The sequence below is a fragment of the Gossypium raimondii genome, chromosome 3 (genome assembly GCF_025698545.1).
Source record: "Gossypium raimondii isolate GPD5lz chromosome 3, ASM2569854v1, whole genome shotgun sequence".
NCBI classification, from domain to species: Eukaryota; Viridiplantae; Streptophyta; class Magnoliopsida; order Malvales; family Malvaceae; genus Gossypium; species Gossypium raimondii.
Window position 1 is genome coordinate 26,510,632 of NC_068567.1, and position 13,995 is coordinate 26,524,626.

Sequence of the window (13,995 nt, forward strand, 5' to 3'; positions counted from 1 at the left end):
ATATTTAAAACAGTTTTCTTAATTCCAATTTGTACATGTATATTAATGATGAAATATAAAATATAAAAGATCTATCGATGTAAAAGTAATATTTTCATAATTATTTATTTAGCTAAATAAATATAAAAACAAAAAATCAAATTCTGCTTAAAATGCTCTCTAATTTAAAGCCCATAGAAGCAAAACTCGGTTATGAAAATGATCAAGGGTAGAGAAGCAAATATATGAGAAGTCCAAAGTCGGGTCGATTGAAACAGATAGAACAACGAAAGAAAGAAATCAAGACAGCCGTACATAAAAACACCAATACAACTGTTTTAGTTTCCTGCATTTTGCCCATAGTTAAATATCTCAATTCCAATAGCCATTCTATCCTGGGATTGGAACATACATACGTACATACATACATACATACATAAATACATACATACCTACATACGTACGTATGTATATATACAGGAAGAAAACGATCACCAACACTGACAAAAGCTCATCAATAAATCAATGGCATATGGACTCATCACTGCTGCAGATATTCTGGGTTGAATGCAAGTGCCTCCCGATATATCAGCTCCTTCATCTGCTCCTCAGTTAATGCATGCTGCTCGAAGTCGAAGCTAAAGGGGGTCATGCATACAGGTTCATCACTTATGTCATGCAGTGACGTTAGATAGGGATGAGCAAGTGCGTCCTCAACTGAAACGAATAGGTAGTGTTACATGAGTTCCAACTCAAGTCGAAGACAATGACACTAACCTCATTGGGAGCTGTGACCATTTTGTATATTTTAGCAAACTACGGTGACAAAATTGGGAAAGAGTAATAACACAGGCTGAGTCTATATGATGTGTCAAACAGCAACAGGCAAATGCATAAGAGAGAGAGAGAGAGAGAGAGAGAGAGAGAGAGAGAGAGAAACCTAATAGTTTGCAACAAACTCACCAGTAATCCTTTGTCTGGGATCAAAAGTTAACATCTTTTCAACAAGATCAATAGCTAAAGGGTGGACATTTGGAAACTTTTCAGTGAAAGATTCTCGACGATAAAGAGGAAGTTGTCGAATATATCTCTTAGCATTCTCATTTAAAAACTCCAACTCAGCCTCTGATGGGGTGCCAATCAGCTGCAATGCAAAGAGTTCAACACTTGTGAAATTTTACAAGCAATTTTCAGTTTACCATATTTTTGCCCTTCGCACCCTATTCAGCAACTTATTTGTTTGTATTGTAGATTAATTTTATATTGGTTGGGAAAGAACTTACTTCCATAAGTAATCGAAGCTGATGCACATGATCTCTTCCAGGAAATAATGGCTTTCGATCCATCAATTCCATAAAAATGCAACCCACTGACCATACATCAATGGCTGCAGTATAGTCTGAAGAGTTTAGCAACAGTTCAGGTGGACGGTACCATCTTGTAACAACATATTCAGTCATAAAATCACTTTCAGAGGTGACACGAGCGAGTCCAAAATCACATATTTTCAAGTCACAATTAGCATTCAGGAGAAGGTTGCTAGGTTTCAAGTCCCTGTGTAGAACATTTGCAGAGTGTATATACTTCAGCCCACGTAAGATCTGATAGAGGAAATACTGCAAAGCACAAACACCGATGGTTAATTTGATGTTAAGGCTCAAAGAGAAACCCTTAAAATATGGGCATTACAATTATATTGGGTACTGTTCAGTTGTTTTTCAACAACATTCGAAAACAAAAGCAAAAGACATTTGAAAAAAAAAATTAAGAATGTTATTTTTGGAAATAAAACGAAAAAGAAAGCAATCTTGTCTATACTATAAAAATTATGTTAGAAATGTGTTTCTATTAGTTATGTGTTCGTTTTACTCAATGACCATTTGCATCTACTTTGTCAATTTCCCATCTACGTATAAATAGGATTTTCAGTTATGCAAGGACCAGTTAAGTTTGTTTTTTGCACTTAAGCTTTTCTTTGGAATTGCATGAATCAACTACCCCAGGTGTGAAGCCTTTGGGGCCTTGAAACCTTCAACTTGAAACCTATGAAAATACAGGAGAGAATACTATGACTTCTCCTTTTTGCTTTTTTTTTTTAAATTTCAGCAAACATTCAGATCTAAAATCAACCCTGAAGCCTTTCTTTTGAAGTTGAGCCCCACAAAACCATATATCCAAGCATAAACGAACCCTCACTAGTTGTCCATAAAATAAACTTTAAAATCAAGGTCAGAAGACACAACTGCACAAAACCTTGAACTTCTTGATCCAATATTGATACTATGGCATATTTCTAAAGAAACCTCATTTGCCACATATTTACCCCTGTTTTCCCCCTCCAATAAGAATGGATATTTGCAATCAAACAGTAACTTGCATGTAGTCCAACATCAGGTACCAACCTTTTGACAATTAGAGGCTCATACAAATAACTAGTTCTTTAAAAGCCTAAGAAATTTCTCTATGCATAATTCTTCAAGTGCAATAGATGGGAAATGTTTGCAACTATAGCAGTTGATATTGCCAATTCAGTTAAGCAAGACTAATTCGGAAGAAAAAAAGCCCTGTGCTGACTAACAACGGGGCTTGAAGGGAGCAAACTTAAGGATCTAAATTAGCAGCCAACTGAAATAACTGTACCATAAAACTTGAACTAGTAATTTAAGGGATGTGACTCTTATGTTAAAAAGCAACCAAATCTCTACATTCTAACCTGACAATGCTCTTCAGATAAAGCTTGATTAGAACGGATTATCTGATGCAGGTCAGTGTCCATCAGCTCGTACGCAATATAAACATCATTAAAGCATTCCCTTTGAGGTGGTGGAATTATATCCCTGATTGCAACAACCTGCATAAAAGGTGCAAATGAGACTAAACCACCATGATAACAAAAATGATATTGTTCTTTCCAGTTCTCTCTTTCACAGCCAGAGAAAAAGGAATTGGGACAAAGAAAGAACATGTTATGACCAATTAATGTAAAGGGATTACATTCTCAGCTATGGTTTAAGTAAATTTTCACTAGTGATAGACAAGATTTAACCAACCTGAACAACAAAACAACCAAATTTGACCCAGAAAAATCTTCTACTGTTATACATAGATATTATTAATGTTTATAAATCAGAATAGTGCAAACCACTATAGGATAGGACGATACTGTTTAAAACTTGGAATTGAAATTTTAGTGGAGGAATTTGAGGCTTGTTACTAGCATAAATATGATCCAACATCTCATCGGAGAAAGAAAAATAATAACTTCCAGGGTTTACCTTACATAGAAAATATCTTACTTTCTGTTCTTCACTCAAGGAAAGTTCCTAAATGCTGTAAGAAAGCATAAAAACTAATACTTAGGAGAAAAATCTCTACTCTTTACTCATTAATAATTATACACGTCAAACATCCCAAGTTTTTAGCAATTATAGAAAAATAATTATTTATGCCCGTGATTGGATATTCCAGGAAAATGAACAAGTAGGTAAGCCAGTAATCATCGAGATCCTAAGAGCTAAACTCATATCGAGCTAAGGTTTATTCAATGATTGGTGAGTGAGTTGAATACTTCTATGTTGCCACAGCTCTATTCCTTTAATTTTCCTCTGAAGTACCTATATAAGTCGGACACATATCTAATACTTAGAAGCCAAGAATCAAATGGGGTTCTGATCCTATCACAACGAGTTGGAGTAATATTAGCCATAAAGAACATTAGAACAGCAAAACAGAACCTAAAACCAAAACACATAAAGGAATCAATGACAAATGAAATGAATCAAAATCAATTTAAAAGAACCCCCCAAAAAATTCCACTCACTGACGTTTTCATGATCCATGTGACGAAGCAGCTTGATCTCACGAAGAGTTCTCTTCGCATCAATCTTGTTATCAAATGCGTTCGCTATCTTCTTTAACGCAACGTGTTCATTTGTCTCGGAATTCAATGCGGAACTAAGATAAATTAAATTAAACAAAATTAACAATAATCAATTAAATAATCAAAAGAAGTAGAAGAAGCAGAAGAAGAGCGGTTACCAAACGATGCCGTAAGCGCCTTTACCGATAGGCATAATAGGTGGTTTATATTTAGCAGTGACCTCGAAAATGTTACCAAAGATGTTATACTGAATAAACCTGCCGCCGTGGCTTAGGGTGGCCGGAATATTTTCCAGGCCAGCGGCCACCTGCGGCGGATGTTGCTGGTGGTGTTGTGGCTGTTGCTGAGCTGCTTCTGCCATCTCGGTGTCCGCCGCCTGTGGTGGTCCTCCGCCTTCCATTCTTACCTTAATTCCTGGAAAAAAGAATCTAAAAAGAAATTAGGGTGAGTGGGTGTACTGGAAGGATGCGTAGGATTTTATTGGTTAATAGATCTGTGTTGTTTTTTCTATTTTAATTTTTTTCCTGCAATAGGAAACTGGTGCTGCCGTGTTCGGTAATTGTTCTTCAAAATTGATTCATGCGGTTTGATTTTAAAGTGTTTATTTAAGGATAATTGTTGCAATAATGGAAGTAATAAATCGTTAATTCATATTAAAAAATAAAAATAAAGGATAAGACATTTAGCCCCTAAACTATGCAAGTTTTCCCACTTTGGTTCCAATCTCTTTTTTTTTCACATTATTTTCTGAATTTGATAATTTTCTAATTTTGGTAATATTCTTATAAAAGAACTACTCTTTTAGACGATGATTTGGCATAATATCAAACTATTATATAATCACATATCAAAAATGGAAAAATTCTGCCAAATTTAGGGACAAAATGTTCTTTATCCTTAAAAATAATTTATTGAAAGTTAGTTTTTTGGGTTCTTTAATATAAACTTTTATAATATTTATTAATATAAGTGGATGGGATAGTTTTTTCCCTAATGCAATTTTTTACCTCAACACTAGTTGATGTCGAGTTTAAGGCGCATAGCAACTCTTTAAAGTTTTTCTGTGCACCCTTAGAATCATGATTAATTATTATCTTATGGTTATTGTATCTTAACATCAACCTATTTTGAGTTCATGAAAAAAATTTGAAAATTAAACGGTGACAATTTAATTTCGAAATGACTCCGGATAAACACAATGGGTGTTGAGTTGTGTACTAATTTTGTTTTTTAATGGATAATATAATCTAAATAAATTCTAACGAAATACAAATTAAATTCAATACTCATAGGTGTTGACTTGCTTAAAATCTTAGCATACCTTAATTTTAGAACTTATAAATAGGCAATTAAACTTGTTAATTTTTCATAATAAACCAAAACAAATTGTCTTCTACGTATAACTAAGTACATATAAATTACAATTATCAATCGTACCATAATATTTGCCAACTTATTGAGATCCAAATAAAGACATGTTGGTCGAAATGTAGAAACATTAGAGTATTCTCTTGTGGGTCAACTTCGCGACAATATAAGTGTTGATTCACTTGACAAAAGAATATTTTCTCAATTAAAAGTTGATGCTTTCTTCCATGCAAGATAAATTGGGAGAGTTACTTACATTTTGTTATTCCTATCAATTCTTATTGAACAATGGAAACTAGAGACCCATATGTTTTGTCTCTTATGCGGTGAAGGGACAACAAGGCTAGAAGGTGTAACATTGCTAATGGAGCTTCTAGTGGTCAAGTGTTTTGTAATTAGAAGTTTTAGGCACAATCTAGGACAGATCCTTAATAAAGCTTTCAGAACATGTACCAACTTCTTTTTTTTTATTTCAAAAGGCTTCGGGTGAAGTTAGATTGGTTGAAGAGGCAATTAGGGCATCTCTATGAGAATCCAACACCTATTGATATTGATTTTCATGTGATGAGGCTCTACTATGCTTCATAAAATAATACAAATAACAACAAATTTTCAACAAGAAACATACATGGAATCTCTACCGCAACACTACAAGTCAAGTTACAGTATAGTGTTTTACAATAAAATACTAGTAAGTACTCCAAGGATCGTACCCAAGAGAGAATGGATATTGATAGATAGACCAAAGATTTTCTATGCTATACAAAGGTCTATTGATCTAATAGAAATTCAAGTTATTGAAGAAATCCATAGTGAGCAATGAATATCAACTAACTAGATTACTAAATTTTGTTACTAAAGAACTAAAACTATTATTTACTCTAATTGATGACTTCTCACGAGATCCAGTTAGTGATTGGTTGCTCTTTCTATTGCTAATGGCCTCACAATCGGTTGTTATTAATGCCATGTCCTCCCTTTAAACGACATATCCTCTAGGTTTCAATCGGCTAAAAGGAAAGCCCTTGAGATCTCCTCTCAATCTCACTCGAGTAAATGTCGCACCTATCGGTTTTAGATGTCAGGTATAGGCGCTTTTCTTCTAGTATTCAAGGCTCTTTATTTTGGGGGCGTATACGATACCTAGGCTCCGAGTGGGGGAGATGTAAGAAAAATTACCAACTTGACTCTTAGTCCAAGTGTTATAATTGGTTATTTACTAAAATCTCCCTTTGGAGGTGAATGATGGATTGTTAGTGTGGATGATTTGGAAGATATAATTGAAGGACATATATGGTTAGGTTCTATTTGTATATTTGGTGGAATTTAGCATATCTTAACCAAACCTTTTGCATGGGCTCGCCGTGCACTTGTATGGTCGGGAGAGGCTTACTTGTTTTATAGTTTAGGTGCTTTATCCGTTTTTGGTTTCATTGCTTGTTGCTTTGTCTGGTTCAATAATAACGCTTATCCTAGTGAGTTTTACGGGCCCACTGGACCAGAAGCTTCTCAAGGTCAAGCATTTACTTTTCTAGTTAGAGACCAACGTCTTGGGGCTAACATAGGATCCGCTCAAGGGCCTACTGGGTTAGGTGATAACAAATCACTTCTTCTAAAGCATGCCCCGTTCGTTCCGCTCGCAATAATCCACCGTACGTATTCTTCCCTGAGCTATTTGAAATAAATAAAATAAATGGAATCATTGGAACGACAATTGGTATATTTATTACATTAGTTAAAACTTATTTGTTTTTGTTTATTTCTATCGCAACACGATGGACTTTACCTAGGTTAAGAATGGACCAATTATTAAATCTCGGGTGGAAATTTCTTTTACCCATTTCTCTCGGTAATCTATTTTGGCTCAACATATTCTATTTTACCCAATATAATCTCCTTTTGATCTTATCTATCTAAGTTTTTACTTAGGTTTGTCAAGTATAGGTTATCAAGTTGAACTAATCAATTGCACAATGCACAAATACCAAAATCATGCAACAATCTCATCAACAATAGTCCAAACAACCAATCACTGATTGAATTTAGCTTGTGATCATATCAAGTTATTAGCTAGATTGGTCAAATCGAAATTGCCAAGAGGGGGTGAATTGAATTTTTAAAAATTTAGAAAAGCTAAAGAGAAAAGATAGAAAGATGAACACAATGATATAGAGTGGTTTAGCCTCAATTACCTACTCCACTATCTTAGCTTTCCACAATTAAGGATTTTCTCAAATTCATTAATTTGTTCAACCTTTGAAGACAAGGTTTAACCTTACAACTCCTTTAAGATTTCTACCCAAATCTTAAGACACAACTCCTCTCAAATAGATACAAGAAAGCAAACAAAGAAACTAATATTTACAAGATTGATGTCTTTGCAAATTAAGCAAAATTACAATGAAAAACGATTGAGCAAAAGAATGCAAATAAGGCTCACAAGTGTTTGAAAGAAAAGTATGGAAATATATGGCACAAAGGTTGTTTTGATTGATCTTTAAGCTTGAATATACTTTCTTGTTGTTGTAGGATCTTTAAAAGCTGGTATTTATACCCTCTAATTCATTTCTAGCCATTGTGGTTGTTGAGAAAATAAATAGAGTTGTTGGGGATGAAAATACCAGGTTATCAAAATTCACTTGCAACATAAAGTATCGATACTTTTTGTACGAGTATTGATACTAGAGACATTTAATGCATGATTCAGTGACTGTTAAGGTTAGTTTTCAACAATGCCAAAAATAATTTATCGATACCTAGTCAAATGTATCGATACTTGTTGACGTTTTGACAGATCATTAAAAGCAGAATGCAAAAACGATATCGATAGAAAGTTTAGGTATTGATAAAATTCAATAGGTATCCATATAATTTTCAAGGTATCGATACGTATTGTTTGTGTTCAATTTTGTATTCAAAATAGATAGTAGACTTGGTATCAATAAAAATTAAGGTATCGATAAAATTGTACAAATATCGATACATTTTGGAAAACATCGATACTTCTTGTAGGAGCAATTTTAAAACTGATTAGAAATCGTTGTAATTAAGTTGAAGAGTTTAAATTCTTTTTCAGAACTTTGTCAGAAAATATTCTAAGTGTTTAAAGTATTTTCTAAGATGTTTGGAAGTTTTGAAATATTATTCATGCTTTGAATTGCTTGTTCAAAAAAAAAATTTATTTAAAGATTTTTTCGTTTGTTATATCAAAATATTTTGTCAAATAAAGCTAGTTCAACAATCTCCCCTTTTGATATAACAAAATGTTTTGGTATATTTGTTTTGAGTTTGTTACTCCCACTTTTAAAGTTCAATTTGAATCAATTTGGAAAAAAAGATTTGACATTAAAAATGGTCACTTGATGTTGGCATTAAAATATTAGTTATAAAAAATCAACCAAATACTAATAATTTACCTTCCTCTTCTCTTCTCTCCTTTTGTTATATCAAAATCAACAAATAAAGATTAAGAGAGAGACTTTGTTAGTCCAATAAAGAGAAAATAATTGGAAAACCAAAGAACTAACATAGATGTATCAAAATAAACTAACAAGAATCTACAATTAAGATACCAAAATAAACATAAAGTTCTAACATAGAGATAAGAAACTGTGCAATAAAGATGAGTGAAATGCATGAGAAAATGAAATATATACACCTTAGTCTTTTTGAGGTGGAAGAGGAGGAGGAAATTGAGACATTAGAAAAGTAATATGTTCCTTCATCCTAGACATCCTAGAGTCTAAACCACTAACATTATTATTAACATGCTCAAAGGCATCATCGACCCGAGTGCTGAAACCCCTAAACTCCTTAGTCAATGAAGTAATGAAGCAAAGGATGATGGTAGACATTTCATCGAAGAGAGGCTGAGTAGACAGTTGAGCTGTGGAAGAAGCCGGTAGAGGGTTTTGCTAGACCAGAGGAATGCCATCATAGTCTTTTTCATGTTCTTCATTATCGCCATCTTAAGGGACATGGTGGACATCTTTAACCCAATTTTTGGTAATAGGATCCATTTAAAATGAGCTTTATAACACCCCTAACCCGTATCCTTGGCCAGAATAGGGTTTCAGAGCATTACCGAATAAACATTACCTAAATCATTCATTTCAAAACATTTCAATAATCATAACATAATCCATCATTAAGCATGCATATTGTCCATTATTCAAGCCACCGAGGCCTTAGAATCACTTTAGAAATGATTCGAGACTAAACCAGGAACATTTGAAAATTTGAGGAAAAAAAGTTCAAAAAAATTCAACTACAGGGGTCACACAGCCGTGTGGCCAGGCCGTGTAACTTTCTAAATAGGGACACACAGCTGTGTCCCAACCCGTGTTCGTGCCCTTGTAACTCACTGACTTGGGTCACATGGCCAAGCCAGACACCAGTGTGCCAGGCCGTGTAACTCTCAAAATGCCCTCACACATCCGTGTGCCAACTATATGTCTCACACGGCCAAGTCACACGCCCGTGTGTCTGGCCGTGTGAACCTAAATTCTACCTGTAACACCCCAAACCTGGCCTAGACGTTATGGTTGAATCTGGCATGTCACATCGAAGTGTCTTTCGAAAATTGAACTTGTTGGAAAAAAATTCGCTTCTAGGTTAAAAACCCATTTATTATTATTTAACAAATCATCTAGTCAAAATGTTTGCCTTGTTATCTGTTATTATTATAAAAGGTTGATCTAAAATCGCCGAAGCTTTTGAAAACTCTAATGTTTAAATTTTGTGTCTTTGAAAACAGTAATTATTTTGAGAATTCGTTTTCTCCTAAACTAGCAGTTTAAAATAAGTAAGCAAAAGCCCAGTTAAAAATTTAGACAAACATAAATGGCCTTATTACATAAACAAAATCCAACACAAACTTTAAATTTAAATAAAAGAAAGTGTAGAACAGCTGTAGCTGTGTGGCCACCTCTGAGTCCCTCGCAGCTCCAAATCGCCTATGGCTGAGGATTACCTTTACAGTTAAAAGGAGAGGGTGAGCTTATGAAAACTCAGTGTGTAAACCCCTAACAGCCAGTCAGTATACAACATGCAATAATAGTCTGGGCCTGAGCCCTATTCAGTAACAATATAGTGTGGGCCTTAGCCCAATACAGTAATAGTGTGGGCCTTAGCCCAATACAGTATCAGTACAGTGTAATAATACAACCCATCCTAATCTAGCCAACACACTACTCCATACCACCAACACACCATGTGGGGATAAAATTGATCCACCCAGCCTACACACCAATATTGCAGCAAAGCTGCTAGTAATAGTATCGTAGCAAACACGCCAAGATATGATTTCAAAAAAGTCGCCGGTCGAGATACTTCCTCCATAACAATATCCCAACCCCATGCAGTATGTCATGTCATAAATCATACATGTATACAGAATGTCATAATTAGTAATAGTCATATATAAATCAGGAACAAATCAATCAACCTACCTCTAGGAGTACAATGGTCATTCCCATCAATTAGGGGCAAAATAATTATTTTACCCTTTAGGGGTATTTTGGTCACAGTAATTTTACCTATTTTGGGGTCTCGGTGCAGATATCGACCTCTCAAAAGGTCTGCAGTCTCCTTGAGCGACTCAGGTAACCTAAATGGTCATAACAGTGTGAATGGGCCCAAGGCCCATTACTCAGCCCAAGTTGGCCCACAAGCTCGTGCAGTCCGTTCAACCCAAATTTTGCCAGGGCTATGAGATCTACATAGCCTAGTCCAATATTTGCCACAAATCATGGATTTCATCCGTGTAGGGCTCACGAGCCCATTGAGCCCACACGGTCTATTTTGGCCCAACGTGGCCCATTACAACCTAAGCCCATGAAAATGCTCATGGAGGCCTCTACAGTCAATCGCCCATGGTTCGTGGGTTTGGCTTACAACACGAGTGATCGCACACTCGTGTGGTCTCAAACGCTGTATTTTTAGCTTTTTGACTTTTTCCGTTCTATAGTTACAGTAGGGTGTTTACACACTTGTTTACGAGAAGAGCACAAATCTCCACGTACACCAAGCTAGATTCAAACATGACCCAATGTCAGTCCTTTAATCGTTAGGGTAAAACACCCTCTTATTGACACTTAATCCAAAAACACCATCCTTATCTTGCTTGAATGAGGGCGACTTAGTCCTCTAAGACCGCTTACCAAAAGTGATCACACCCTTTTATCGATTATCTATACCATAAACACTTATCTCATTAACCAAGGTAGGCCATACAAGTGGCCTCAATCCGCAAATAATATCCTATAAGAACATAATCAGTATACGGTCTAAACCCTAAAAGTGAGATAACATATTACCTCGATTGAATGCTAAGAACAAGGGTTGTGACTACTTCAAAACCACTTACACTCCACCACTCCTCGAGGAAAAGCCTAGAACCGCAACAAATAACACATCGTGAGGAAAGAATCAACAGTTGGTAATCAAAGGATAAAAAGGAGGGTATTCGATTTAAAAAAAAAAGAATAGAAGAGAACATGTTTAATCAAAAAGTGAGGAGTATAAACACTTTACCAATAATTAGAAACACTTGCAACACTGGAACAACAAAAACAACGAAGAGAGGATCAGCGCAGAGAGTGATAAAGTAAAAGGGTGATATTATACCAAAAGAGAGCGCAAATTGAGGAAGAGAAGAAGAGCGAAAAAGAAATGGAAAAGTTGTTCACAAAATCGACTAACAACTATTGACCGAAAAGAAAGGGAATTTTGTTGAATAATGTGCAACAACCAATACAAACTTGAATGAACCAAAAGCCGATAAATGAAAGAAAAGACAAGGAGAATTTGACAGATGCTAACACCAAAATGTTTCTCCAATGCCGAAAATGACAAACATTTCCCTAGCCAAATTCTCAAAGCTAGAGTTCCCTCAAACGGCACAACACTTCCTCTCACTCGAACTCCTTAATTTTCTCCTAGTATCTCTCTCCTTATCCCTCCTTGAATTACTCCATCGATTTCTCTTCAACTCCCCCAACAACCCTATTTAAAAACTACTCAAACTCCCCTTAGCTGTGTTTCAGTCCAATTCCATTACCTAGACAGCTCAAGCAGCAAAATAAATACTCCATTGCACAACCCAGAACTTGAACTTCAGACCTCACAGTTACACAACACGCCACCTTGCCACTAGACCAAAAGTTCTTTTTGTGTCATAAAACAAGCACTATTATTTAAAAGGTCTATATGCTAGTGTCTAGATTCATTTAAGAGCAAAACTAAAAATTCTGCAGAAGCCAAGACTTGAACCTAAGCTTCTCAAACACTCCCATACACACCCAAATCACTTAGCCATTAAAGCAAACAAGCAATTTGTGTCATATCATTCAAATAAATTAAAGACTTCAATTTTTGGGGCATTACAACTCTACCCCTCTTAACGAAATTTTGGCCTCGAAATTTACCTGGTCAGAATAGATGAGGGTATTGCCGACGCATCGCCTCCTCAGGTTCCCACGTGGCTTCTTCTGAACTTTGATTATGCCAAAGCACTTTGACTAGTGGAATAGATTTCTTCCTTAGTACTTTAACCCCTCGGTTTAATATTTGTACTGGCTCCTCCTCAAAGGTCAGATCTAGCCTAACCTCGATCTCCACGACTGGTACTATATGTGTGGGATCAGAGCGATAACGCCTTAGCATGGAGACATAGAACACATCGTGAATCCGGTCTAATTCTAGAGGCAACTCAAGTTGATAGGCGATCGGTCCCACACGCTTCAGTATACGGTAAGACCCAATGAACCTAGGGCTAAGCTTACCCTGTCGCCCAAACTTCAGTAATTTTTTCCATGGGGAGACATTGAGAAACACGAAGTCCCCCATAGAATACTCAATCTCTCGGCGTTTAAGATCCACGTAAGACTTCTACCTATCAGATGCTTCCTTCAATCGGTCTCGAATCAGTTTTACCTTCTCTTCGGTATAAAAAACTAACTCTGGCGCAAGAACTCGTCGCTGGCCCAGCTCAGTCCAACAGGTAGAAGTACAACACCTACGACCATATAACGCCTCATACGGTGCCATTTGAATATTGGACTAGTAGCTACTATTATACGCAAACTCTGTTAGCGGCAAATAGTCTTCCCAGCTACCTCGGAAATCCATTACACAACTTCTTAACATATCTTCCAGTATCTGAATCACCCTCTCAGACTGACCATTTGTCTGAGAATGGAACGCAGTACTGAAGTCCAACCTAGTACCCAAAGCCTCGTGTAATTTCTTCCAAAATCGAGATGTGAATCGGGGGTCTCTGTTGGATATGATGGAAATCGGTGCCCCATGCAGTCTGACAATCTCCGCCACATACAACTCTTTCAGCTTCTGCAGTGAGTAATCAGTACGAACTAGTATAAAATGGGCAGATTTAGTCAATCAGTCTACAATAACCCATACCGAATCCTTCTTAGTAGGCATTAGGGGTAGCCCATTCAAAAAATTCATGGTTATCCTCTCCCACTTCCAAAGTGGAATCTTAACTGGCTGCAATAACCCTGAAGGCAGCTGATGCTCAGCCTTAACTTGCTGGCACGTCAAGCACTTACTCACAAAATTAGTAACTTTGAGTTTCAGTCCTAGCCACCAGTATAGCTCACGAAGATCTCGGTATAACTTGTTTCCACCAGGATGCATAGCATATGGACTACTATGTGCGTCTTGCAGTATAGACTGCCTCATATTAGAATCCCTCGGTACCCAAAATCTCCCATGGAAACGCAGTACTCCTTCACTATTTAGCCCAA

The 13,995-nt window shown here is 36.2% G+C and overlaps 2 protein-coding genes across 2 annotated transcripts; both read right to left on the bottom strand.

Moving 5' to 3' along the window:
• Nucleotides 1-223: 223 nt before the first annotated feature.
• Nucleotides 224-4,445, bottom strand: LOC105793954 (mitogen-activated protein kinase homolog D5). The gene is made up of 6 exons (XM_012622871.2): nucleotides 4,018-4,445; nucleotides 3,804-3,933; nucleotides 2,693-2,830; nucleotides 1,263-1,595; nucleotides 943-1,123; nucleotides 224-696 (listed from the first exon to the last, which is right to left on the bottom strand). The coding sequence occupies exons 1-6, from the start codon at nucleotides 4,257-4,259 to the stop codon at nucleotides 521-523; spliced, it is 1,200 nt and encodes a 399-aa protein (XP_012478325.1). The 5' UTR covers nucleotides 4,260-4,445; the 3' UTR covers nucleotides 224-520.
• An 8,213-nt stretch (nucleotides 4,446-12,658) lies between these two features.
• LOC128039928 (uncharacterized) lies at nucleotides 12,659-13,075 on the bottom strand. Its single transcript, XM_052628865.1, has one exon. It carries the CDS (start codon nucleotides 13,073-13,075, stop codon nucleotides 12,659-12,661), a length of 417 nt encoding a protein of 138 aa, XP_052484825.1.
• Between the last annotated feature and the right edge of the window lie 920 nt (nucleotides 13,076-13,995).